This window comes from Pseudorasbora parva, chromosome 14, assembly GCF_024679245.1.
Source record: "Pseudorasbora parva isolate DD20220531a chromosome 14, ASM2467924v1, whole genome shotgun sequence".
Taxonomy (NCBI): Eukaryota; Metazoa; Chordata; class Actinopteri; order Cypriniformes; family Gobionidae; genus Pseudorasbora; species Pseudorasbora parva.
This window is the reverse complement of record NC_090185.1, coordinates 9341280-9366257: the sequence shown is the minus strand read 5'-3', so window position 1 is coordinate 9366257 and position 24978 is coordinate 9341280. Positions and strand designations below refer to the sequence as shown.

Here is a 24978-nt window from a genome sequence, read left to right as displayed (position 1 = left end):
GCACATTTCCTACATAGAAAGCTCTTTTGTGTGTAGTTTAAACAATGTGCAGTGGCGCACAACCTACGTAGAATACCCACGGTGCAAACCAGTGAGCAAATCCACAGGGGTAAACGCACACAGCATTAGTGTGCAGACGAGCGTGTTTAACACAGGCTAGTTGACTGCAATATTTCATCTCCAGTCACTTAACTTAAGGGAACTGGGAGAATGTAAGGAAGTGCGGGTGGTATGTGAGCCATTCCACAATGCCGTTATGCTCTAGTCTAGACTGAAAGCGCGCATGCAGACAAGCGTGTTTGACCACAGGCTAGTTGACTGCAATAAGGCTAGTTGACTTTATATGGTGTAATCCGGCCGCGGCGGGATTTATTTGTGATTTTGTGAGGCTGAATTAACAGTGCTTATGTAGGGGTGCACACTGTGTAGTGGACACTTTGTCTACAGTCTAAAAACCTTTCCAGCCGCCTGAATAAAGGGGACTGGAAGTGATAGAGTGAAAAAAGGGCTTAGCTTGGCAGCCATTTTCCGACGCCCTTATGCTCTGACAGTGAGCGCGTGCTATGACGTAAGCCGCGCTCTAGTCAGCAACGCGCTGTGGAAGGGGCGCGCGCTATCATGACAAGGCGGCCATTACAACTTCCTTGGCAGTAAGCGCGCGCTGCAGCGACATTGTTCTTGACATACCCAACAGCCCGAGCTCGCTCGTCTAACTTACTCTAGTATTCTCTGTCCGCAGCGCTTCAGCACGACGGCAGTAGAATGAGCACGGCGAGAGCTTCGGCTCGAGTTTGTTTATTCACTCTAGTATTCTCTGTCCGCGGCGACAGCGCGACTGAACGAGAATTGGAAGCGTGAGGAAAAACTCTGTCCGCGGCGCTTCTAGCACGGCGAGAGCTTCGGCTCGAGTTAGTTTATTCACTCTAGTATTCTCTGTCCGCGGCGATAGAGCGACAGGACGAGAGAATTGGAAGCGTGAGGTAAAACTCTGTCCGCGGCGCTTCTAGCACGGCGAGAGCTTCGGCTCGAGTTAGTTTATTCACTCTAGTATTCTCTGTCCGCGGCGATATCGCGACTGAACTAGAGAAGAGGAAGAGTGAGGAAAAACTCCGTCTGTCCGCGGCGCCTCCTCAGCGCGACGGTATAGTGACGAGAGCTTAGGCTCGAGTTCGCCTATTCACTCTAGTATTCTCTGTCCGCGGCTGTAGCGCGACGGAATGAGAGAAGAGTGAGAACAACTCTGTGGCAGCGGCGGAAGAAGAGCCGCGGCGGCGGCAGAGTGAAGAGAGCTTCGGCTTGAGTGTGCTCATGTCCTCTAACATTCTCTCTTTCCGCGGCGCTATTCAGCGCGACGGGACGAGAGCAGAGGGAGAGTGAGAAGAGCTCCGTCTTTCCGCGGCGCTTAACGACGCGGCGGAACGAGAGAGTCCTCGAGTAGAACAAGCCTGTAAGCTCTAGAAGTGGCGTTGCAGCGGCAGCACACACACAAATACATATAACACTCAACATAGACACAGTTTAAAGGATATATAACGCCGGATGGCGTAGCTGGAACGGCAGAGAAGGCGGAGAGGGAGTCTGTCGTCCTCAGCTGCAGGTTCCGCTGGTGCCTTTTCAACGGCGGTGCTTCTTCCGGAGACCAGCGAAGGTATCGCTGAAGGAGATAAAATCTGACACCTATGGCGAATTAGGGTCTTATATAGCCTCCTGTATGCAAATATAAGCACCTTTTTCGGCGGGCTTCTGGAACGCCCCCCATTGGTTCGTTCCTCTCAGCCGCCTCACCATAGGTTCCTGCAGTTGCCGCGGCCCGGCCAATCAGAGCGCTCCTCGCGCTGGGCTATGGCCGTGCAGCTCACTGCGCTTTACATAGATACCTTTATTAAAAGTTTTGCTTCACATTCTCGAGAAAAGGAGTTTTTCCCATACGTAATACGAGGAACCTCTCTCGAAAGGGAACTTACTTTTTTAAGTTAAACCAACAAAAAACAACCAAATTTTTTTACAGTGTAATAATTATTTATTTGAGGCTAGTCCTAGTCCTAGTCCTAATATGTTAATAAGGATATGAAAATACAATGATCATTGATACTTTTAAATTATTTTGTTAAGTATAGCTTTACAGAAACCATGACTATTTCATAAAACAAATGAACAAAATTAACAAATGAAGCAAAAAAATAAAAAAAAACTCAACCCAGAAACAATGGGGGAAAATACAGATATGCGATAGGGTTGAGTTTGAGTTTATTTCACACAAAACGTAGCAATATTACAACTTTCCTGTCAAGGTAAAGTTGCGTTAACTTGTTTCCATTGTCGTCCTAGATTTAAAAAATCTCATATTAGTTATGACGGTTCATTCCGCTGGAATAACATACAAAATCCATGTTTGTTTTTTTAAATATCAATGTAATCTAAAAACCACCGCAGTCTGAGATTAAAATCCATACTCTGTCTGGTAAAATGCCCATGTCTTGCTTTAACCCGAAGAAAAAATGAGTTATAATATTCTGGAGCTCTATTATTAATAATTTTATATACCATTTTTAATTTCTGGAAAACTAATCTTCAATAACCAACCAAGCTGAATGTGTGCATGTTCCACATTGCTAAAACAATGTAATCCTAGCACTAATCTCATCCATTTATTTTCAGATTTTTCTAACTTTAACTTCCATTACTGAATAAATCAGACAAAGTTGAGTTTTTGTTGTTGTTGTTGTTGCTCAAAATGGCCACTGCTCCTCTTAGTTGTAATGGAGGACACAAGGATTGTCTCTCTCTCTAATTTGTTTAAAAAAAAATCAATGATGGGCATGGTGTAAAAGGAAAATATGAAAAATATATGAAAAATATTTGTAAGTAAAAAAGGACCAAGACATAAAGAGGTATATGTATATGTATATATATATATATATATATATATATATATATAGCAAATCAATATACATCATATTATAATATAAACAAACATTTTTTTTTTTTTTTTTTTTTTTACAAAACTAGGGACAATATCCACCTCTTATTTTATTTAACTTACTTAAGTTTACTTAAGGCCTTCAATTGTAGTTAATAGCCAAAACCCAAAGCACCTTCAAAAAGTCCAAAAATGAGGCGTGTAGACTGAAAAGATCCAAATAGGCAAAGATGCAAAAAGAAGCCTGCACGCCCTAATAATGACAATAAAGACACTAAACGTGAGATAAAAGCCACCGCTGTGCTGAAAAAATTGTCTTGCATTCAGTCACATCATCTGACCTTTCTCAGTGTATTATGTTCTTACCTCTTAAGCTTCACGAGGACGTGGACGTGCTGAAGCTCTCTTTACTTAAATTAGCTCAATATTACTATCAGATGTAAGTAACCGGGGAGACACACTGAATGGGGCAGTTTGCACCTCTAAACAATAGAGGCAATACACTGAATAAAAGCTCAGAAGACATGGCAATAAACATCAGTTGATATTTTAGAGAACTCTCAAAATAAAATCACGAGACATGATCTTATAAAATGTTTAATAAAATTCAGAGTTTTAGACTTATCATCTTCAGATTTGAAATATAACATATTGACTTGTGGTCAGGATTGTGGCTTTAGCTGTAGTGCATTTATAGATTGCTCCAAGGCCAACTTCAAATTTATTTTCATATATTTCATACAAATACATTCCTAATAATTATCTATTTTAATTATAATAATTTTGACTTTACAGTAAACTGCCAAGTGTCTGCTTTCAAATGAGACCATACAAAGTGTGTACATACCATTTTAGTGCAAAGGATTCATGAACTGATCTGTTTTAGTATTTAGTATATAGAGTATTATTTAGTCTGACAATATATTTACATTTGAGGAAAATTAAAAAAAAAACAGAAACAATGTATTATCTGTCATGAGACATGATCAACATCACAATATACAAAGTATTGCTGTTATATTTCCCTTTTAATGTTCAATGTAATAGTTTCAGAAATGAGACATGGTATGTTAACTAGCTAATATTACACTCATTAAACATATAAAGGTTCACAAAGCTAACAATTGAAAGCACAAACAATATACAGTTTCACAATTTCAGTTCATACAGTATTTGAGATGAAACTTTTGCATGCTGTCAATAACAGAGGGGCTTGATTGCCAAGATTCCCCTGAACTTCTTGATTAATTAAAGAAATATGAATATAGATACATATACATATCAGTTATAGTAAAAGGCATAGGTCTTTAAATACAAATAATGTTGTTATAATAATTGTCACAGGAGTAGGTAAGCAGCCACTTATATAGGCTACTGCTGACAAATGATTGACTTAATTAGAAGTTCCACCCAAACCTACATTTAAAAATATAAAGATTCAGTTGGCGTGATATGTTGAATATACAGATAATATCATTTTATACTGAAAGATTGATCCATTTCAAGTTCAAACCAGTACAGAAATGACAAGTTATTCTGTGATGACAACTTTCCTTTTGGTAGTCTAGAACAACTTTGTCTTTTGCACTTTGAGATTCTTTGGAATGAAAAGTGCATTATAAATAAAATCTATTATTATTATTATTATTATTATTATTATTATTATTATTATTATTATTATTATTAATAATTGTCTAATCATTTATGGTGATTTCCAACAAATTTGAAAATTCTTTAACCAGTATTCATTTTTTGTCTGAATAATGTCATTCATCTCTTTTATAACTTTATCCTTTTTTATTCGTTTCCAGGTCTCTGGGATTTTGCCATGGCCTGCAAATTTGAAATTGTACAGGTTTTCCAATTGTTCACTAAAGGTGCAGATAAACCATTTCCAGTATAATCTATCCTGATTGTCCGGTGTAATTTTCCAGCTATTGTAAGGAGAGCCTGCTTTTTTGAATTGTTTAAAAGAGATCCACTCTTCTGAGTTTGGCCTTTTGAATTCAATGTCACTAATGACAGATGTTGAACAAAAGTCCAGAACAAAATGTTCTTTGTCTGCATCTTTATCCCAAATGTTCTTTAAATGATCTAAAAACCTCTTTTGATGAAAAAGGCCACCAATGGCCTGGCACCGATGCCACTCAACAGTGTGATCGGTTCCATGATTTGCAATGGTGTTAGTGCACACAGCTTTGCAGAAAGGACACTGCTCCCAGCACCCACTCAGCTGTTCAAAGAGGACATCAACTGGTTTGTCTTTTAGTTTGAAAATAATAGGCCCTGAGCCTAATATACTTTTGGGGTCCTTCTGTCCTTTTTCCAACATGTCCTTGAGTGAACTAGCAACTGTCTCCTGGAGGATTTGTGCATTATCAATAGGCAGATTTTCAATAGTCCTAAAATCTTCTCTTGACAAAGAAATCTCCTGTCCAAGTCTCAAGCAAAATTCATCAAGCCACATTGAGGCATTGCCTTGTGCTTCTCTCATTTTTTCTGATGCTGAAGAGCACTCAACCATAACTTTCTCTGTTAGCTGTGACCAGCTGGAAGAAAGGGCCTCTGACACCATCATTTGTTCATCATTGATATGCTTCACAACACATTCTCTTATAAACTCTCGGCAGAAGGATTTTGGATTATGAATGTACTTAATGTATTCTTCAAAATTCTCCTTTTCTGCCAAATGTTTCATAATGCGATGCTCCAAATCAGACTTATTTCCTCGAAGTGCTTCATGGTGATGTCTCAGGTAATCTGCTATGTCAATGCTCAATTTTTCAGAAAGAGCACAACGCATTGCTTCTTGAAGACTGTTTATTAAAACTGAGACAAAAGTCTTAACCGATTCTGCACCCTGACAGTAGCGTTTGAATAACTGGAAGAAATGTTGCTTTTTCTTCATTAAGTGTGTGAGAGGGTCGTTTTCTGACCTGAAGTTCTCTTTTATTTTTTTGAGCTCCCTTGTTGATACTCTGCAAACATAAGCAGATAAGCAGGCTTTGTACAAACTTGTGAATTGGAAACCATAGGATTTCTGATAGTTAAGGGTCATTTCATCAATGTCTTCCAAAATCTCATGAATGAAATTCTCGGTAACATCATTACCATCTGCAGCTTTCTCTTTAATTCGTTTACTGATATCTTGCAAAATTTGTTTAGAAATATCATTTCCGGTTTGATTCATCTGAGAATTGTTAATCCCAAAATTAGGGGTAAAGCGTGATCGTTTAATATGCTTGCCAGTATCAAATTGGAAATCTTCCTCTGATTTATTACATATTACATCTTTGTGTTTTTCAAAGCGATTCAGTAAGGCACTTTCGACTAAGCTCTGTATATTTGTTTCCGTGTCCATTGGATTCTTAGAGGACAGGTCAGTTGTCCACTGTATCCAAAGTTTGTCAAATTCCATCTGTATTAGGTCCTCATTTGGAGTTTGGTTTTTGAGTGCAGATGCTGCAGCCATGCCTTTCTGAAACAATTCTGTCTCATACTTCCTCAGCTTCCTGTCAAGCTCTAGTTTGAGATTCCTCTGAATTACTTCCTTTTGACCCTTTTTATAGGTTTCTTCAGTGAGCTCTTCTTTCAAAATGTCCAGCCTTCTATCAATCAAAACTCTCCACTGAGAGAGAATATCAGAATGATTCATCTCCCTGAAATATGTGTCAACATCAGTTTTGATTGTTGTGTGAGTGTCTTCAAAGATGCCTTTTATCTCTGACTCATTGATAGTATTCAACTCACAACTTTTCACTCTGCAGTTCAGGGTCCTTTGTGTCTCTAAAGCCAGTTTCCTTAATTTCCAAGACCACCTCTGGTAATCTCTCTCAAGATCACTGTACACCTTCATATCCAAGGAATTACGGAAGTTAAAAACGAAGTTCTCATTTAACAATGCACTCCATGTATCTTTTATTCTCTCACTGAACTCAGACAGAGTGAGAAGTGTAGAGTTTGACTGCCCGGAGGAAATTGAGAGCACCCTCTTCTTAAGCTCCTGCACATTCTGACTGTAAGATGGGTTGGGTGGAGCCATTGGAGGATCACCCTCCAAAAGATTCTTGAAGTAATACACATCACTGTTCACATCAAACTTTATGATGTCACTGAAGCCTACAACTACTTGATTCTCTTCTTCTGCAGCAGCCCTGGAAATCTCATCAAGTTTCTCTATAAGCTGTATTCGTCCTCCTTGGTTTTTGTCTTTGGCTGTAATGTCTGACACATTTTGGTGAACAAACATACAACTTGGCCTGATATTTACATTCTTCATTCTCAAAAGTGCCTGAAAACAAACCTGGAGAATGTTTTGAATTTCACAAAGATTTTCTCCCATTACATTTATCAGTGCGAGGTCACTGATTCCAATTATGAGGGTGGCCAATTCATTGTCGTTTTTAACCACAACATCAGGATCAGTTACTGTTGAGCGTAGTCCCTCTGTGTCCACTACAAGTACATAATCAAACTTCAACTCATCTCTTATTTGTTCCTCGACTGGGAGCAGATGCATGAATGCTCCTCTTGTGCATGGTCCTGAACTTACAGCAAAATCCAGCCCGAACATCGTGTTGAGAAGAGTAGACTTTCCAGAACTCTGGAGGCCTACAACAGAAAGTACTAACACTCTTTTATCGCCAAGTTTGTGGATAAGTTTGTCCAGGACAGCCCTGACCCAGTCAATTGCCACATAATTTACATCTCCATCCATTAGTTCTAATGGGTGTCCAGAGAGCATCAAATCAGCTCCCATTTCAGGGAGCTTATCAAGTTCAATTTCATGAATGGTCTTGCTCTCTTCAACAGACTTGTGAGATTCATATATTTGACTTATTTCACGAAACACATGATGAAGTCCAAATGTGGCATGCTTTATTCTTTCAGATAATGCACAAAGATCAGTCTGGTATTTTCCTTTCTCTCCAGCTGACGCTTCTCTGTATGTTAGCCATGTTCTGTTATATTGTTTTGTTAGATCAACAAGATTACCTCTGAGATATTCATCAAGGCTTTTCTTGAAGCAGTTTAAAAAGTATAAGCTTTCCTTATTCTCTACATCAATGGTATATTGAAGGAATTTTTCCATGAAAAGGTTCTCTGATGATCTTCTCTGTTGGTTGGCTCTAATCTTCATTTTCTCTTCGGTTATTTCAGCACGCAGCTGCTCAATGCTCATGTTTTTTTTGCACCGTATACGATGAAACTCTTTGTCTTTGGTGCACCACTGCATCCACAGCTGGTCTTGCAAAGGCAAATGTACATCTTTCAAGCCCAATGATTTCCTGTTTGTTTCTTTTTCTTTTGCCTTTTTCTCAACATATAATATGTCCATAAGCACCTTAGCCTTTTCTCTTCCTTTCAATTCAGCCTCTGTTTCAACTATGAATCCTTGCTGTCTTCCTTGTTCAAAAATATCTTTCAGGATTTGGTTCCGATTTCCATTTGAGAGAAGCTGTTTAATTTTAAAAAGTGTTTCTTGAGTTAATTCAGCTTCATTTCTGTTCTTAGCTGCAATTCTGTTAGAATCTCTTTTGTCTGGTGTCTCGATCCCAGAGAACAATGCAATGAAAGGTGTGCTGCACTCTAGAAAGTGTTTGATCACCTCTTGTATTGCAGAATCACTGAGATTTTCCGGTAACAACAGTACAATGATGGAACTTATTCTCTTAAGGAACTGTACTTGTTGTGGAAGTTTGCAGGCATCGCCATGGAGGTTGATAAAAGCCATACAGCTTTCAAAAATGTCTCTTTTTTTTCCTTCTGGGAGGTACCATGAAATCTCTGCTACCCCTTCCAGCAAAACACGTGTCGTTGTACTTCCTCTACAATGGCGACTGAAGAAAGTGGGGTGCCCATTCTTGTTAATCATGTCATTCATCATTTTTGACTTTGAGTTAATGGACGATCCTAGTCTCATAAAAGACACAACTGGGTAAGAAGTGTCCAATACAGACCCTGTCACTGGAGATTGTTCTGTGACCTGCAATGTAAGTGCACTCATTTGGAGTGGCCACACAGGTAATTCTATTTGTCGAGTGGATAGATTGGGCACTAGCAGGGGTACTGCGAAATGACATTTGGATAGCTGGGTAAAAATAAATTGCCGTGCAAAATCATTGGAGCAATGATAAACTGCCATATAGATGTCCATGGGGTGGATTTGATCACCATTAGCATTAGAATCAACATTTTCCACCTTAAAATCAAAAAAACTCTCCAAGCTGCATGGTAAAGACTTAGAGGAAATCTGTAATTCAGGTTCAATGCACAGGAACCTAACATGGACATCTAGTGTTAACAGTCGGTAAATGAAGTGAATCCATAGTTCTTTCTCTGTGAAAGTTTGCGTAATGCATGTTGACAACATGTTTATAGTATGAAGATTTGAATTTGACAGTTTTGCTGGATAATATTTAAGCAAATCCAATCTTTCAAGCAACTCTTTATATGGATTTACAAGCCCAATATTTAGTTTGGGAAATCCATCTACTGGGGCTGTTTTAACAGCATCCTCTGTATTTGAGGTGTCTGCAGCTTCTTTGTTTTCTGAAATCTCAGTGGATTGAACATGTCCTTCTAGTTTTGAAGTGCTGTAGAGCATTGACCTCAGTTGCTCCTCCAAGAGTTCATATTTTAGATGTTTTGTGAAGTCCTCAATTGCGTTTTTCAGATCACTATTGTCTTCTTTCATAGTCTGTTTGAAGGCATCAAGTGTTTTCTTTTTATCCACAGAGAGTTCATGACTCTTGTGTCCTGCTGTCAGCAATGTCAACAGACTAAAGGCCTGTGCCTTCAAAATACTGTCCTTGTGAAATTCCATATATTTTCTGTGTACATCTGAGAGCTCTTCTATTAAAAAAGCAATTTCCTGAGAACCCAGAAGGGGATGAAAAGTGTCCTTTCTGTGTCCAACATGTTTTGTGACTGACAGCACAAGTAAAACCAAGTCATCAAGGCCATTTTTTTTCATAGTTTCAAGCCATGAATTTATTGCATGGGTAACTTTGCATGTGATAGTCACATTTATGTCTTCCTCCGAACTTTGCAGAAAATCTTCACTTGCTTTTTCTAGAACTGTTGTTACGTCAGAAAACTGTTGGATGGGAGTAAACATGCCATATACATCTTCAGCCAGCTCTGGGGTCCCTTTGACCCATTCTAAAATCTGTGCTCTGTTTGGGAATTTTTTGACTTGGTAACAATGCGTCTCCATCACCAAATATGTCAGGAATCGTATGTTGTCATCAGTATATGTCGTGGTAAGTTTGGTAAGGAATTTCTGAAGTGCCTCGTTTGAAAGGATAATATCAATCCATTGTGTGAATGATGTTGTGCATTCTTTAATTTGCCTCCTCATTCTGAGTAAATCTCTAAGATGTTTCTCAGCATCGGAAAGAGACCACTTGTCCACTGACAGCATCAATTGTTTGGCTTCAGAAACAATTCTGAGTGCTTTAACATCATCTGCAGGTTCTACATCCTGCTGTGAGATTTCTTTGTAAGCTCTTATTAGAAATGTGCACAATCTGAGAGGGTCTTTAAATTGATCATTATGAGATGTTCTGATGATCTCCCACACTGGAGTCAAAGTCGATCCTCTGTCTATGACTGCCCAGGTTTTGTTATTTGCTGCAAGGTTGTTTTTCCACAGTATGTGATCATCTGTTTCCGCTGGACCTCCGGATTTATGAACAGAGAGCTGGACCACGGTATTGAGGTTATCGTTACATCGAATCTGAGAATCCATTTTCCCTTTCGAGATACTTATGTCATTTGAAGCTGAGATTATCTTGCTTGATTGCACAGGACAATTCAATGCCAATGCATTACACAGCTGGGATTTCACCTTATCATAGTTCTGCTCTGAAAATCCCTGAGCATATGCATTCCACCAAAACATTCCACCAAAATGTATTGGACCCTGAGACACGTGAGAACCAAACCTTTCAAAGAATCTCTTTACTCGTTTCAGAAGAAAATGATTTTCCTCTTCACCAGGAGCATGCAACAATTCATTGATTTCTATTAGTTCTTTCTTTGCAGAGTCAGACAATGTAAGCTGGTCAATGAAAGCTAAAGCAAGTGGCATGTAATGAAAGACTGTCATTGCCACATACGATTGCTCAGACTGGCTTTGAGAAGTTCTTGATGATTGAGAAGTATTTTGTAAACCAAACTTCGGATGCACACCTAAACATCCAAGATTAAGTTCTACACTGTAGCTGTACCCCAATTTTTCAACAGATCCTAAAAACTCTTGGTGAGATTTGGAGGAGGAAAACTCATACCTCATATAGTGAGAGGTATGTCTTGGCCCAGCTAGTTTAAAGTCATCAATTCGGATTAATTGTTGTCGGTCCTTCAAAAGATCTTCCACTTTCCCAGTTTTGAAAATGCCCTGAAGTGCAAGACCTCCTGAAGCTGTATTTAAAATCTCTTTATCAGAAATGGACATGGGAGGTAAACATTGTGAATCATTATTTGTTGACAGCCTTGTTTTCAAACTGTCAAAATAGTCCTTCAGAGGTCTTTCATTTATCATGCGTATTGTTCTCCGTTCCTCAAAGTCATCTGTCAGTGTTGATTCAAGTTCTTTTGCTAGGTTTTGGGTCATATTATCTAGATTTGGTAGATGCTCTGCTAACACAGGTTTTTCCATAGAAGGTGATTTTTCTACTTCTTTTGCCACTGCCTCTGATTTAGCTGTTTCAAAATGACCTAAAATGTTTTGAAGAGCCTTCTTTTCCCATTTGTAGCGAGTGTGTTTCTTGAGCGATTCAAAGTCCTCATTATCCAAATACTCAAGCTGTTTTATATCAGTCACCTCTAACTCATCTTTGAATACTTTGGTCCAGAACGAGCCATCCAAACCAAAAGCCTTAAGTTCGGTTTCTAGATCTTTGCAGGGTCTTGGCACTCCCTAGAAAAAAAAAAAAAAAAAAGAAGGGTTGAACAATCTTTGATTTTTGAAGTCGACTGTAATGTGATCGAAGTCGACTTATCACTGCTGACATCATTAATAAAAACACAAGTGGTGAAATGCTTTGCACAATTTTCAAATGGAAGCTAAAATTTGTGAATAAACTTTGATGTTGGTATGAGAAGCCTGAAAACTCGAGCTGAGAATCAAGTTCTGCTTGCCTTTTGCGCTGCCCAAGGCTTTTGCTCCTACGTAACAGCTTATTTTTTTGTCTATGAGTAGTTATATTTCTTACAGATTTCTGCTCAATTTAAATCAGATACAGATAAAGTACAGTAAGATTGCATTTATTTGAACTCATGAGGGAGAAAGCAATTAAGTGTTTGAATTAATCCTACCTGTTCTCTACTATAGTGAAGCTGTGGGTTTTACTTCTGTAACTCGTTAAATGCGCTGTTTAAGTTTTGTGAACACTGTAGCCACAATGACGGGTCTGTGCATCTGGCAAACAGCCTGATGACTCTCGCTTCTCCTGAGGTGCTTATCAGATCATGTGAATACGATTAATGGCCGGACAAAGGCACCACGATGTCTGGAGACCACCCTTTGATCTCCCTTGGGAGACATCAAGCAGACCCCGTAGTGACTTTTATTGCCCTGCCCTGCACGATACCTGACACCTCACACACACACACACATAGAGGGTCCACCAAGTATCAAAGGAATGTATGATTAAAAGTCACCCCAAAAATGTATTAAATGTATGCTTTTCTGCTTAAAGTGTTTTTATATGTGTCTGAAATAATTAGGAGAAATTATATGAATAACTCAAGCTGTGTAGACCACCAGACAGTGGAAAGCCTGTATTTGTGTATTCCCAGATCTCAAACTTATCATCCCTGGTATCCTCGTAATCAGAAAAATGCGATCGTACCGAATCTTGTAAAAGAATTTACAGAACATGCATTATTACAAAATTACCAGCGTTGGAAAGAAAAATGCATTAAACATATCTACATCGGAAAGAACCAAAAGGGAGGGACCCTGCTGAACAAAGAACTTTGTTTCGCGCCAAAAACTCTCTGATCGATTGGACCATCTAGGAAATGGGCGTTGCTCTACCTGATCTACAATTGCCAATGTGACCCTCACCCTTTTTGCATCGCATCAAACGCCAGGGCCATCGGCCACCAACTCCAGCCCCCCGAGGGCATTCTTCAGAGAGAGAGAGAACTCAGCACACTTCAAAGAGACCCTCCGCTCCACACCGACCTCGGAAAGAACCGCCGGACACGCAGGACATTTGAACTCAGAATATACGCGCACACGCGAGAAGCCAAAACCAAAGCAAGTATTCTTATTTCTAAAATCCAAACTGCTGTTAAAAGGGTCGTGTTATTCCCGTTTGGGACAAGTTAACTCCGTGAGGGCTCTGTGTAACGAACTGAAGAGGACGCTGTCTCTCTCTCTCTCTCTCTCTATTCATTCTTTTTGTTTATGTACCATATTCTTTTCGTTTACTATCTATATTTCTACTCTCTTTATGCATATTTAGTATGTACTTTCTGTGTGAATTGTAGTGTTATTTTTAGTCTGTGTTTATTAAACCTCCAAAAGACATTTTTGAATTGAATCTGTTACTCTTTCACATACACGAAGTCAATGAAACTTACGATCCTAACGTTACCTAACTGCTTATGCTACTATGTTAGTAAAGTAAACTGTATGAACATTTGAAACATTGACTTGTCCTGATCAGTAAAATTAATGTTTCTTATGCGCTCGTAAAGCAGTAATCCCTTATTGAGAATTGATTTGAAAGTCTATAACTAATTTGCAGGACACACTTAGTAAGATAATTTCAAGCAATTCCGTAAAGGGTTACTTGTATTTAATTAAACATTTTTCCTTATCGGAAAATTTTAATACGTAATGAACGACTAGCAAATTATATTCATAAATTCATGAATATTGAATCCCTTTTGAGTTAATTATTCCCCGAGACATTAAACTCATAGTCATTTTTATTACAACACAAACTAATAACAGTTTAAAAAAGCCTAATTTATGATTTTTTATATCTTTGTGTTCGCTGTAGGATTCTCCCTCTCGTTCTATGCCGTGATTGCTTGCTGCCTTCTTCGCGCTGTTTATAGCTACAGCCACACCGACGAAGTCATCAACATTTCTTAAAGCTAGGGGACTGCTGGTCTGTGATTTACACACCCTTCTGGTGCTCTGCTTCACATTTTGTTTTGTTGGGGAGGCCTGATCAGCTCTTTCGTTTATAAGAGGAGATTAAACCGGCCTCTGTTTCTTTGTTTTCTTTTTCTCTTCTGAGTTAAAGGTGGGGTAAGTATCATTGGCCGAGTCCAATAATTATTGGCCGAGTCCAATAACAAACTTGTAGCTACACTGTAAAAAAAAAAAGGCAAATTTTGAACTTTTGCAGTACAATCGACTTGGATGTTTAAGTTATTTCAACTTAAATTATGTTAAACTGACTTTAAAAAATTAGTTACATCTTGTATAACTAATAAAAACAAGTTTAACTTATTTTGATGAGTTAAAACAATGTAAAAACATATGTTGTCATAACTTATTGAACATATACTTTTTTACAGTGTGCCGATATCAATTTTTCATGTTGTGATTAATTGCTGAATTTATCACGATATACGATATCATGATATTGAAATAAGTTGCAAAAAAGTGTTGTCATAGCATAACAGTTTTAAGAACTAATTAACTAAAAAATTAAGAGAAATCAATGTTAAGTGGTCTCTTCATTTTTTTCCATAGCTGTAAAAGTGCAATTTTCAAGCAGATTAAAGTGCAAATGAATTAGACTATAAAGAACAACAGGTAACACATTTAATATAAGGTCTCATTATTTAATGCATTAACTAAGAATGAGCAATAGCTACATTTGGTACAGAAAGTATAATGTTTTTGGTAATGTTAGTTAAGAAATACTGATCGTTGTTATAGTTTTATCTTGGGTCCATTAAAAAAAGTTATTTTGTTATTAAACAGTAACTAAGAAATTAACATGACTTAGAATAATTAATTCTTTATAAGTATTTTTCATTGTCAGTTGATAATAATGAATTAACTAACTAATGAAGTCGTATGTCTTTTGAACAAATCCAAAAAATTCGAATCATTAGGGCATGTTGTAGTCCAGATTAAAACAATGTTTAAACTGAAAAAAAAATAGCCTATTAAGTCTTTAAGTATTAAGTATTTGGTGCTGTGATGAACAACATTGAGATTACAAAAACGAGTGGCTGTTTTAAAAACTTCTTCACTAGTGCGGCTGGTTTTGTTTGCGGGGTTTCCGGGGTAACCGCGGCATTCTGCCGTTCATCAGCGCCGCCCTCTGTTCAGTTCTGACCTGCTCAGTGCACGCCATTATTCAAAACCCACGAGTCACACAGGACGGACATTAGCTGAGACTAATATATGCTGGCTTTTGCTTGAATATGCTCGTGTGCCCTGTTCGCTTGTTTGTTCATTTGCGATCGTATTGTCGCTCACTTCAGCGATGATAAAGACCCGTTCATTTCCACACCGTATGGAGCATCTAAATCTCCTCACTGTTTGTGAGCTGACACACTGTTTCAAGCGTCAGCTCACAAAATGTGTCCGACAAGTAAGATACTATACTCCTGATATACGTTTGTTTCTTCTTTTCACGATCTATATAACCCTTATCTGGTCATAATTGTAATGTCGTTAGTTGGACTGTGCCTGTGTACTAGAGTTGTCATGAGAATGGTTTGTGTTTTTGTGATCGCTATCTGGTCATAATTGTAATATGTTCATTAGTTAGACATTAGTACTTGTGCCCTTGTACTATCGAGTTGTCATGACAACGGCTTGTGTATTTGTGATGAAAGGGTGATTTTTTTTTCCATTGAATATTCGACCTGGATAAGTAACGCACAGATTGTGCCATAGTCGTCCCCTGGGTTATGTATGTGTGGGGCGGAGCTATTAAAATAGGGGCGTGTGTGTTTTGATGATTTGAAATAACGGTTACAAGAAAGAACTTCCCCCATCTTTAAATCATTTAACCTTTTTTTTTTCTTCTTCTTTGTTAATTTTGTGGATGTTTGTTTTAATTGTACTGATTTGACTTTCTTCTCTGTGACACTAATGTCTGTGGTTGTATTTTCATGTCCTCGATCTATTAATGCAACTCAAATTGTGTGATCATCTACTGAGTTGAAATTGTTGTTTGTAACAATTTCAGGTGATCAACTAACTGATTTTTGGAGGTTATATTGTTGCTTCCCCTTACTTCAGTCTGTTCTTGATTCCATTTACGTGAGAAGTTGAGCAGTGTAGAATAAAGGTAAAATATATGAAAAATAATGCAGTTTCTTAAAAACGAAGCATGAACACATTAGTGCACCCCACAAACACAATCAGGCCTTCGAAAAAATTTGTTTTACCACCCCTTTACGAATGAACATTGTTCTGGGGAACGAAATTAGATGGTCCTTCAACCAATCAGACCAAAAGTCCGGGTGACGTAGTTTACAGAGCAGTCGGCAAACACATCCTTCTTTTTTATGGCAAGTTTCAGTGCTGTTTTCAAAGAAAACTTACCTTTCAAATATTTTAAAACAGCAGCATCAACAGGTTGCTGCCCTTGTTGAATATAAACAAAAAGCTGCTTGCCATCACCTCTCTATCTGTCAATAGCTGTGTCTCATTTCGTTAAATTTCAAAGGCTGCATCTTCCGGAGGACACGTCCTATGTAGGATGCAGTATACGGAGTGTCCTCAATCAGAATTAAACGAGACGTCCTTCGTAGGACACACAGGCAGGAAGTATCACGTTGCTATGCCAACAAGTTCAGCCTCGTTGCGCTCTCACGCCAGTTATCTGAATGACAATTATTTATAACTTGAAAATGATCATTTTCAAGTTATAAATAATTGTCATTTAGATATGAAATGATCTTGTCTTGACAGCAATGTACTGTTCTAAACGTTGTTTAAAAATGCACTAAACAGTTGTAATCCTGTTTACCACAACTATCAGTTTGAGGTAATATAGAGCTTAAAAAAAACCAACAAAAAAAGCTTTAACTACTTAATTTAAACACCACACCTACGCTCGCATGTATATCTGGCGGTGGTGCCGTTTTTTCATATAATATAAAAAAATATGACTGTTGTTAACAGAGACGCAAAGAATTGTGGGTTATCTCCAGCCGTGAAGGATACTCCTCGTGCACACTCCCAATTCCTGTAAAAGAAGGACGCATTCGAAGGTCGCATTTGGAGAGTCCTTCTCACTTTTTTGAAATGAGACGGCCTTATGACGTATGCACCCTTCGAATGCAACCTCCGGAGGACGCAGCCTTCTGAAATGAGACACAGCTATTGTGTTAAACCTGCCAATAGCAGCTGTTGGATAAGCCAGTTTGTGATTGGTCCACGCAGATTTGTAATTGAAGCATGATAGAAATATGTACAGGTTTCCAGTCTGAGGGTCCGTGTACCTTCAGATAATTAGTTTTCCTTTTTGTCTTCTAAACAAGCATTCATTTATCACATAGTCGACCCTCCCTATGTGAATAAATAAACAAATCTAGAGTTTTTGTAAATATTTGTATTTAATAGTTTGTTCTAATCCACCGAATGGAAAAAACAATAAAACCAAAATGGATAAACAGCTTGAATATTCCATCTCAACATGGGCGGGAACAAAACGCTTCTTTCCGCTGATTGGTCAACCAAAGATCAAGCCGAGCCACATTGTTATCTCCAGAACTCTGCGCAACAAAATATATAACCTATATCTATCTGATACACACATTATTACAGAGTTTATTACAACTACATTTAATCCCGTTCTCATCAAACAGCCAGATTAATAAATAGCTCAACACAACCCGTAGTAGCCTACGGCAGAGCCTACAGAGCTTTCTTCTACATACGCGTGCAGTGAAATATTAATTTATCGTATTGAATATAATTTACGTGGCATCTGCTCTCACAACTAGCTAAACTATTTTGCACACTTATTAGCCTTCTTATTCAGTTGACCAACTCTTAATCTGTGAGCCGGAGGCTGCGCAGAGAGACTGGCCTAAACGCAGAGCAGAATTGATTCAAGGGTCAAGTCATCTTTATTTATATAGCCTAGGCCTAGCGCGTCCTACAATACAGATTATTTATAAATTAATATATTATTTATATATATATAACGCAGCTTTACAGTGATATGAAAATTAATAGACAGTTTATTTTGGCTTTACCAACAGCTCCAAGATAAAGATTATCGAACTATTAAAGTTCTTGATTGAATCACTTTCGTTGTAAAAAATTTTTAAAACTGAAAACAGAACAGAAACGTTTAATGCACTCTTGCCGTTCATTTACATGTTTAAGAAACTATGAATTAACACATTGAAAAATAAAGCCAGAGATGAATATTTAATTCTATATTTATTGCCATCTATTAGTGTCATATATTCATTAGTCAAACAAGGCTATCTTTTTTAGAAATTTAGCTGGCAGGAAAAATAAAACATTGTTCTGAGGGACATAGCCTACTCAGTGTTAATGAAAAACAACACCACCAACAGTGTATTGCTCAAAACAACAGTCAGGACTGCTGATCACTTCACTACAACATTCTCTCTGCTCTGTTCAGTGAATCGCGCATTTTTGGTTTACATATTTCAGTAGCTGATCAGCTAAATAAAACAGGCGGTGTGCCAAATGGGACAGCAGATGCAAAGTAAATTAATTCAAATGTATTAGGCTAGGAGAAACTATTCCACCGCACGCAAAAGCAGGCAGAAGAAATAATAAATTTGCCATGCCATTTATTGATCTGGCTGTTTGATGAGAGAGCCTATAGACCCAGATGAAGTGTGCGATACATTCTCTCCGCGCTGTCCAGTGCGTCGAGTCGCTCTGGCAGAGATTTTTAGAGTTGGTCAGCTAAATAAAAAGGCGTGCCAAATACATAGCTAGCCAAGCTAGGAGTAGTTGTGAGAGCAGATGCCACATAAATTAATATCATTTACGATAAATCTTTATTTCTCTGCACGCGAACGTGAAAGCTCTGTAGGCTCTGCCCTGGTACGGGTTGTGTCGAGCCATTTATTAGTCTGGCTGTTTGATGACAACGAGAGTAAATGTAGTTGCAATAAACTCTGTTAATAATCTGTACAAATGTATCTGATAGATATCTACTATTCTGTTGCGCAATGCGCGGAGCTAAGAACTGAAGGCGCGGCCTGACCTTTGGTTGACCAATCACCGGAAAAGGGCGTTTTGTTCCCGACCATGTTGAGATCGAATATGGTCCGTGTATCATCTGATCATTTCATTTCCTGTTTGGAATGGATCATAACGAGAACAGATAAATCTGCTTGTTTATTCGTTTTTTTGTTTAGTTTAAAAAACGAAAAATGAGATTTTGGCTCGATTTTTCATATTTCGTTTGTGGTTTATAAAATGGTTTATGGGTTCGATTATTCGTTTCCACACGTTGGCGGCGCCGAAAAGCCTCTTTCATCTGATTGGTCAAACAGCTCCGCCTTCAGCGCGAGCTCTTCATTCTGTCAGGCAGAATAGGAGTGCGGGACTGACAAATGCAATTGCATTAAAAAAATGTCCGAAAACACCACACACTGCTAACTACACATATTTACTACAATATTTAAAGCAGAAATATGTTGCTATATGAAAGATGTTGTCACGTAATTCGTGCTGTTGCGATTTGCAAGCGACCCCCATTAATGTGAGCCATAGGCTACTTTTTGAGTATGATAGCCTGTTTCTCATTGATAAATACGGTGCAAATAGTCCCGTCTCGTTGGATAAAAGGGAAATGGAAATAAAAATAAATAACAGGCTGAACTGTACATGATACTATGTCCGTGATATTTGCCACTCTCGTCTTTTATTTACATCAAAAGGCAGGTAGGCATGTGTGATGTCAATAATCAAGAAAATTGAATAGAAATACAGTTTATATTTGTGAATGTGTGTCTATTCTGTTCACGTGAAAATAAAGAGACAGAAAAGTGAGAAGTATCAGTTAACATACATTAATTGATACTGACAAAATTAGCAGTTTGGGTTTAATTAAAATCATGTCGGTTGAAGAGCACGACATACCTTTACGACATACCTCGCAGGCAATCTTTTACTGTCTATGAGACAGTCGGGGGGACGTGGAGACATAAAGTCTGATAAAGTCAAGGGGGAAGAATGGGGAGAAGCCCATAGTGAGCCAAAAGCAACGGGAGAAAATATTTAAACAACGTGATTCAGCTTTCACTTTCCACAACTACTAGAAGACTCACAGCTGTCAGACAGGAGGCTCACGTCACATCTACGTCCTCAAGCTCAGTCTGAGCCTGCGCAGTTCGCTCAGCCATCAGGAAGTGAGTGCTCCTATACTGACATCACTTAACGCCGTAGAAGGCAATGGGATCGCTCGGTCCATTTCTTTTACTGTCTATGATTCTGCCTGACAGAATGAAGAGCTCGCGCTGAAGGCGGAGCTGTTTGACCAATCAGATGAAAGAGGCGTTTCGGCGCCGCCCACGTGTGGAAACGAAATATCGAAACCATAAACCGTTTTATAAACCACAAACGAAATATGAAAAATCGAGCCAAAATCTCATTTTTCGTTTCTTAAACTAAACAAAAAAAACGAATAAACAAACCGATTTATGTGTTCTCGTTATTCCATTCCAAACAGGAAATGAAATGATCAGATGATACACGGACCACGAAGGTACACGGACCCCATATGCTGTGTGTGCGAAACTGGAAACACCAAGTTGTAAACACAGAAGTAGATGTGCAAGTCTCAATCACCGATATCAACCTGAAATTTATTCTTCTCTGCATTGTTATTTTTTTTATTATTTATTTTTATTTAATAGATGTATAGCAAAAATAAGATTAGATAAAATACACAAGATTTGAAGGCTTTTCAGTTGTGTGATAAAAAGCATCACTGCTGTTGGTGTTAAAGAATTAGCAAATCAAAAGACTTACCTCTGGATCCATGTTTGACAAACTTAGCCTAATTGATTTGCTTCATCACTCTCATCCATTATCTTCCAGTTCCTACAAAACACCATGCAATGTCAGCTTATCTATTTATATTAAACACAGCAAGCTAGTTTGGACATGTTCCTGTTTAATGTAATGGTAAAAAAAAAAAAAAAAAAAAAAATCCACTGTAAATAAACTTAAGGGATGGTTTACACAAAAATTTAAAATTGCTATTAGGTTTACTCACCCTCAGGCAATCCAAGATATTGGTGACTTTTCTTGTTCAGTAGAGGTTGGTGACTTTTCTTCTTCAGTAAGCTATAGAACAGTAAAGAATATTTTTACTTGTAAACCAGGGTCCTTGTAATTCATGTAGGCCTAATGTCGTGGCTTCTGACAATGATTTGAGTCTTATGAAGTGAAAATCTAAAGCATAAAATAATCATTATTTACAACATTATTACCTGTAAATCTACAGCCTCGGCTATTGGTCATGAGGGCATTCAATACAGTCTGGAGCACGAGCTTCCTGTTAAGTCGTTAATCGTTATGTAGAAGGCTAGCTGATTTTTTTTTATAATGCAAAAATCCTCACTGGCTTGTCAAGGAATTTGTCCCACATGCAGATTAATCTCCTACCGTATCGGAGAGAAATGTAGCCGCTTGTTGATCTGCCATGCGTGGGTCTTTAATGCAGAGACTCTCCGCATGTGTTTGCAGTTTAAATATAATAATGCATTTAAAAGGTAATGGCCAAACGTGTCATTACAAAAGTTCACAATGCTGCTGCAGGTGAAATATAATGTGGACACCACTGAATAAATATATTTTTGTCAGGTTAAATATTGGTAGTTGGTCACTCAAACCCCTTTATCTAAACTAGCCTACTTAACCGCTGGACTCGCACATCCGCCATGTTTGTAGTTTTTAACGCTTTTTATCCGCGTTTGTAGTTCTAACCGAATCCCCATACGACCTCGCAGTGGGATGTGGGCAATATCGGCCGTTTGAGTGCCCATCGATCCATACTACGAATTCGGACCGGAAATAGTAAACCATCCGGGTACCTTTGGAATACTCTTTTCAACATAGGCTACTATGATTTGGGACATACTAATTCTATTTTCGAATACTATTTAGGATGGATAGTATGCGAATTCGGACGCAGGGCAGGAATGGGTGTGTCAGATACTAGATGGTAGATCGTTATGGCGACGTCATTCATACCGATCTCTGGGTTAACTTAATGCATGGGTTGATCAATATTGTAGATGATGTTCTAACCTGTGTAGTAGTACTGATAAATAGTAGGCTAACTATTATTGATGAATAAGTAATCTTTCATAAATGTGATGCTTAAGTTAACCTAGTTTCTCTCTACATGCATGCAAAATAGTTAAAATATTAATATATTCTTCTGGTCATATTTGCTGTTAAGTGGAAGCAAAAATGAGTGAAGAATTGTCTCTGTAATTTTAATCCTCAGGTACTATGCAACACGATCTGTAAACAACTTAAAATACCAGTAGCCTACACATTCAAGGGAAGTGTGTCTGTGGCACTTAAATGTTTGCATTGTGACTCAACTGGAAACAGTCCTGATCGATTGGTTCCCTGAAGTGCTGGGTTTGTCTCGTCAGATGCGCTGCTGTCTCGGGATGAGATCCTCAAATTGTCCCACAGACTTAAGAAAGTACTAAGTGCAGAACTGGCCATGATAAAGTTTTAGCTCCTGTACACGATTAGCATACTCCCCTTCAGACTCTCTGTTCTTCAAGACTGGGTTGCACCCGAAACCGTCTTTTAAATAAAATGAATCTTCACTGTCCGTGTTTTCTCAGCTGACGCAGTGAATGTTTTGGAATGTTGGAGCTCTGAAACGTCGCAAATTCGTGTCGCGGCTGATGTGAATGGTTTTGACGCGAAATATTCGCTTTTTCGTTACGCGTCCGGTGTAAAAGTGCCTTAACGTTTTTACTATAAACTGCAAATTTGGAACAAGAGCTACAGGGGGTGTGGCTACAGAGCTACAGGTTTGCATCTTTACTTGCAGCTGATTGGTCCAGCTTGGGTTTGCCATCTCTAACCCAGAATAAAACCTGCTCCAGAGCAGGTTAGCCATGTAGTGTAAGTTACCATTAGCCTAGAAATCTAGACGCACCCTAGCGGCAGCAAATCTAATCTGCCCACGATTGTCGTCTAGCAACCTTCAATACCCTTCTGAGCTGTAAACGCCAAACTCTTGCCGGGCCAATCACATCGTGTATAGAGTCGGTGGGCGGGGCCATAATGACGACGGCCGAGTTGCGTTTGCATGCTTCTAGTAAACACAGAAGCTGGCGAACGGCGGACTTTCGAATCAGCTTTGACTGCGACTCTGGAAGACTTGGAGTTAAGCCTTTCTCTGAGAAAAGAACTAAGAACGGCACTGAAGTCTTAAGAAGAGAAGATGTGTTCGGGGTTTTGCCGACCAGATACGGCGAATGCTTAATCTGTCAACTAGCTCTGTTTCACCTTCGTTGCTCTGGTTGGTGTAGCGCTATCCTATCACGTGCAGAGGGAGTTTGAAAGACAACCGTTTATCCCGCCCCTCGGATTGAGCTGTCAATGGTGAGTTTCCAGACCAAACATCTTAATGTAGGTCTGGCTTGTCAGGCTAAGTTACCATGTGAACACCAACAAAATCCAATCCAATCCACCTTCTAGAGCCCGAAAAACCCAAGAGGTCCTCGCTGCAGCCTGTAGCACGATGACGTACTGGATCAGAAACAACCGTAGACCATAAAAAAAATCCAACACATACTAGGTGCGCATGTGCGGTGGTTTCATTCACAATTCGATGTCGTCATATACGCATGAGCAGAAGAGTTTTGGGGACATCATTGAATGCACAGGAGAGTTTTGCTGGATAGATAAATACTCAAACCGCTCGCGCAAAAGTAATGATTAATAACATGCTCACGCCATCAGGACACACGTTTTGCATTTTCCCTTGAATGTGTCGGCTACTGGTATTTCAAGTTCTTTACAGATCGTTTTGCATTGTACCTTGAGGATTAAAATTACAGAGACAATTACTTGACTAATTTTTCCTTCCACTCAACAGCAAGTATGATCAGAATATATAAATTTAACTGTTTTGCATGCATGTACAGCGAAACTAGGTAATTTAGGCATCACATTTATGAAAAGACAATTTATTCATCAATAATAACTTAATACTATTTATCAGTACTACAACTACACAGTTTAGAACATCTATTTACAATATTGATCATACATGTCACTTAAGACTAGCGCATACGCATTATAAATTAACCCAGAGATCGGTAAGATAAGATAAGATCTGATCCAGCTACTTCATTGTGCTACAGGCTGGAAAAACCAGAGTTTGCTCAAACTAATCTTGAACTTACCTGGGTAGCATCTGAAACCAGCTTTGTGCAAAAGCCCACTGGTGGTACTTCAGGAGAGGTTTGGGAACCACTGATTTAAAAGGAATCACACAGAATATGTTTTTTCCTTTCACAGTGGGTGTGTGCGTATCCTGCTTTATCATTGTGATTTATAGGGAAATCCCCAGCCCCCTTTCGGAAACCTCATTGATTTTTCCACATTGTTTTCATTGGGTGTGTATGCTGCTTCTTGGATCTGATCCAGTACGTCATCGTGCTACAGCCTGGAAAAAACAGAATTTCCTCAAACTAATCTTGAACTTACCTGGGTAGCAACTGAAACCAGCTTTGTGCAAAAGCCCACTGGTGGTAATCCAGGAGACGTTTGGGAACCACTGATCTAAAATTAATCAAACAGAATATGTTTTTTCCTGCCACAGTGGGTGTGTGTCTCCTGCTTTATCATGCGATTTATAGGAAAATCCCCACTCCCCTTTAGGAAACTTCATTGATTTTTCCACATTGTTTTCAGTGGGTGTGTATGCTGCTGCTTGGATCTTATCCAGTACGTCATTGTGCTACAGGCTGGAGCGAGAACTTCTAGCAAATTAAAGCAAACAATAGAAAAATCATGTTGTCAGGCAGAATATTTACAAATTAAGACAAAAAGTTCAAACTACGGTACCTGTTTA

At 38.7% G+C, this 24978-nt stretch overlaps 1 protein-coding gene across 1 annotated transcript; it reads right to left on the bottom strand.

The window, feature by feature from the left end:
- Nucleotides 1–4594: 4594 nt before the first annotated feature.
- On the bottom strand, nucleotides 4595–24400 carry LOC137040032 (interferon-induced very large GTPase 1-like). The gene is made up of 4 exons (XM_067415433.1): nucleotides 24308–24400; nucleotides 21139–21209; nucleotides 20892–20963; nucleotides 4595–11846 (listed from the first exon to the last, which is right to left on the bottom strand). Exons 3-4 carry the CDS (start codon nucleotides 20901–20903, stop codon nucleotides 4623–4625), a joined length of 7236 nt encoding a protein of 2411 aa, XP_067271534.1. The 5' UTR covers nucleotides 20904–20963; nucleotides 21139–21209; nucleotides 24308–24400; the 3' UTR covers nucleotides 4595–4622.
- Between the last annotated feature and the right edge of the window lie 578 nt (nucleotides 24401–24978).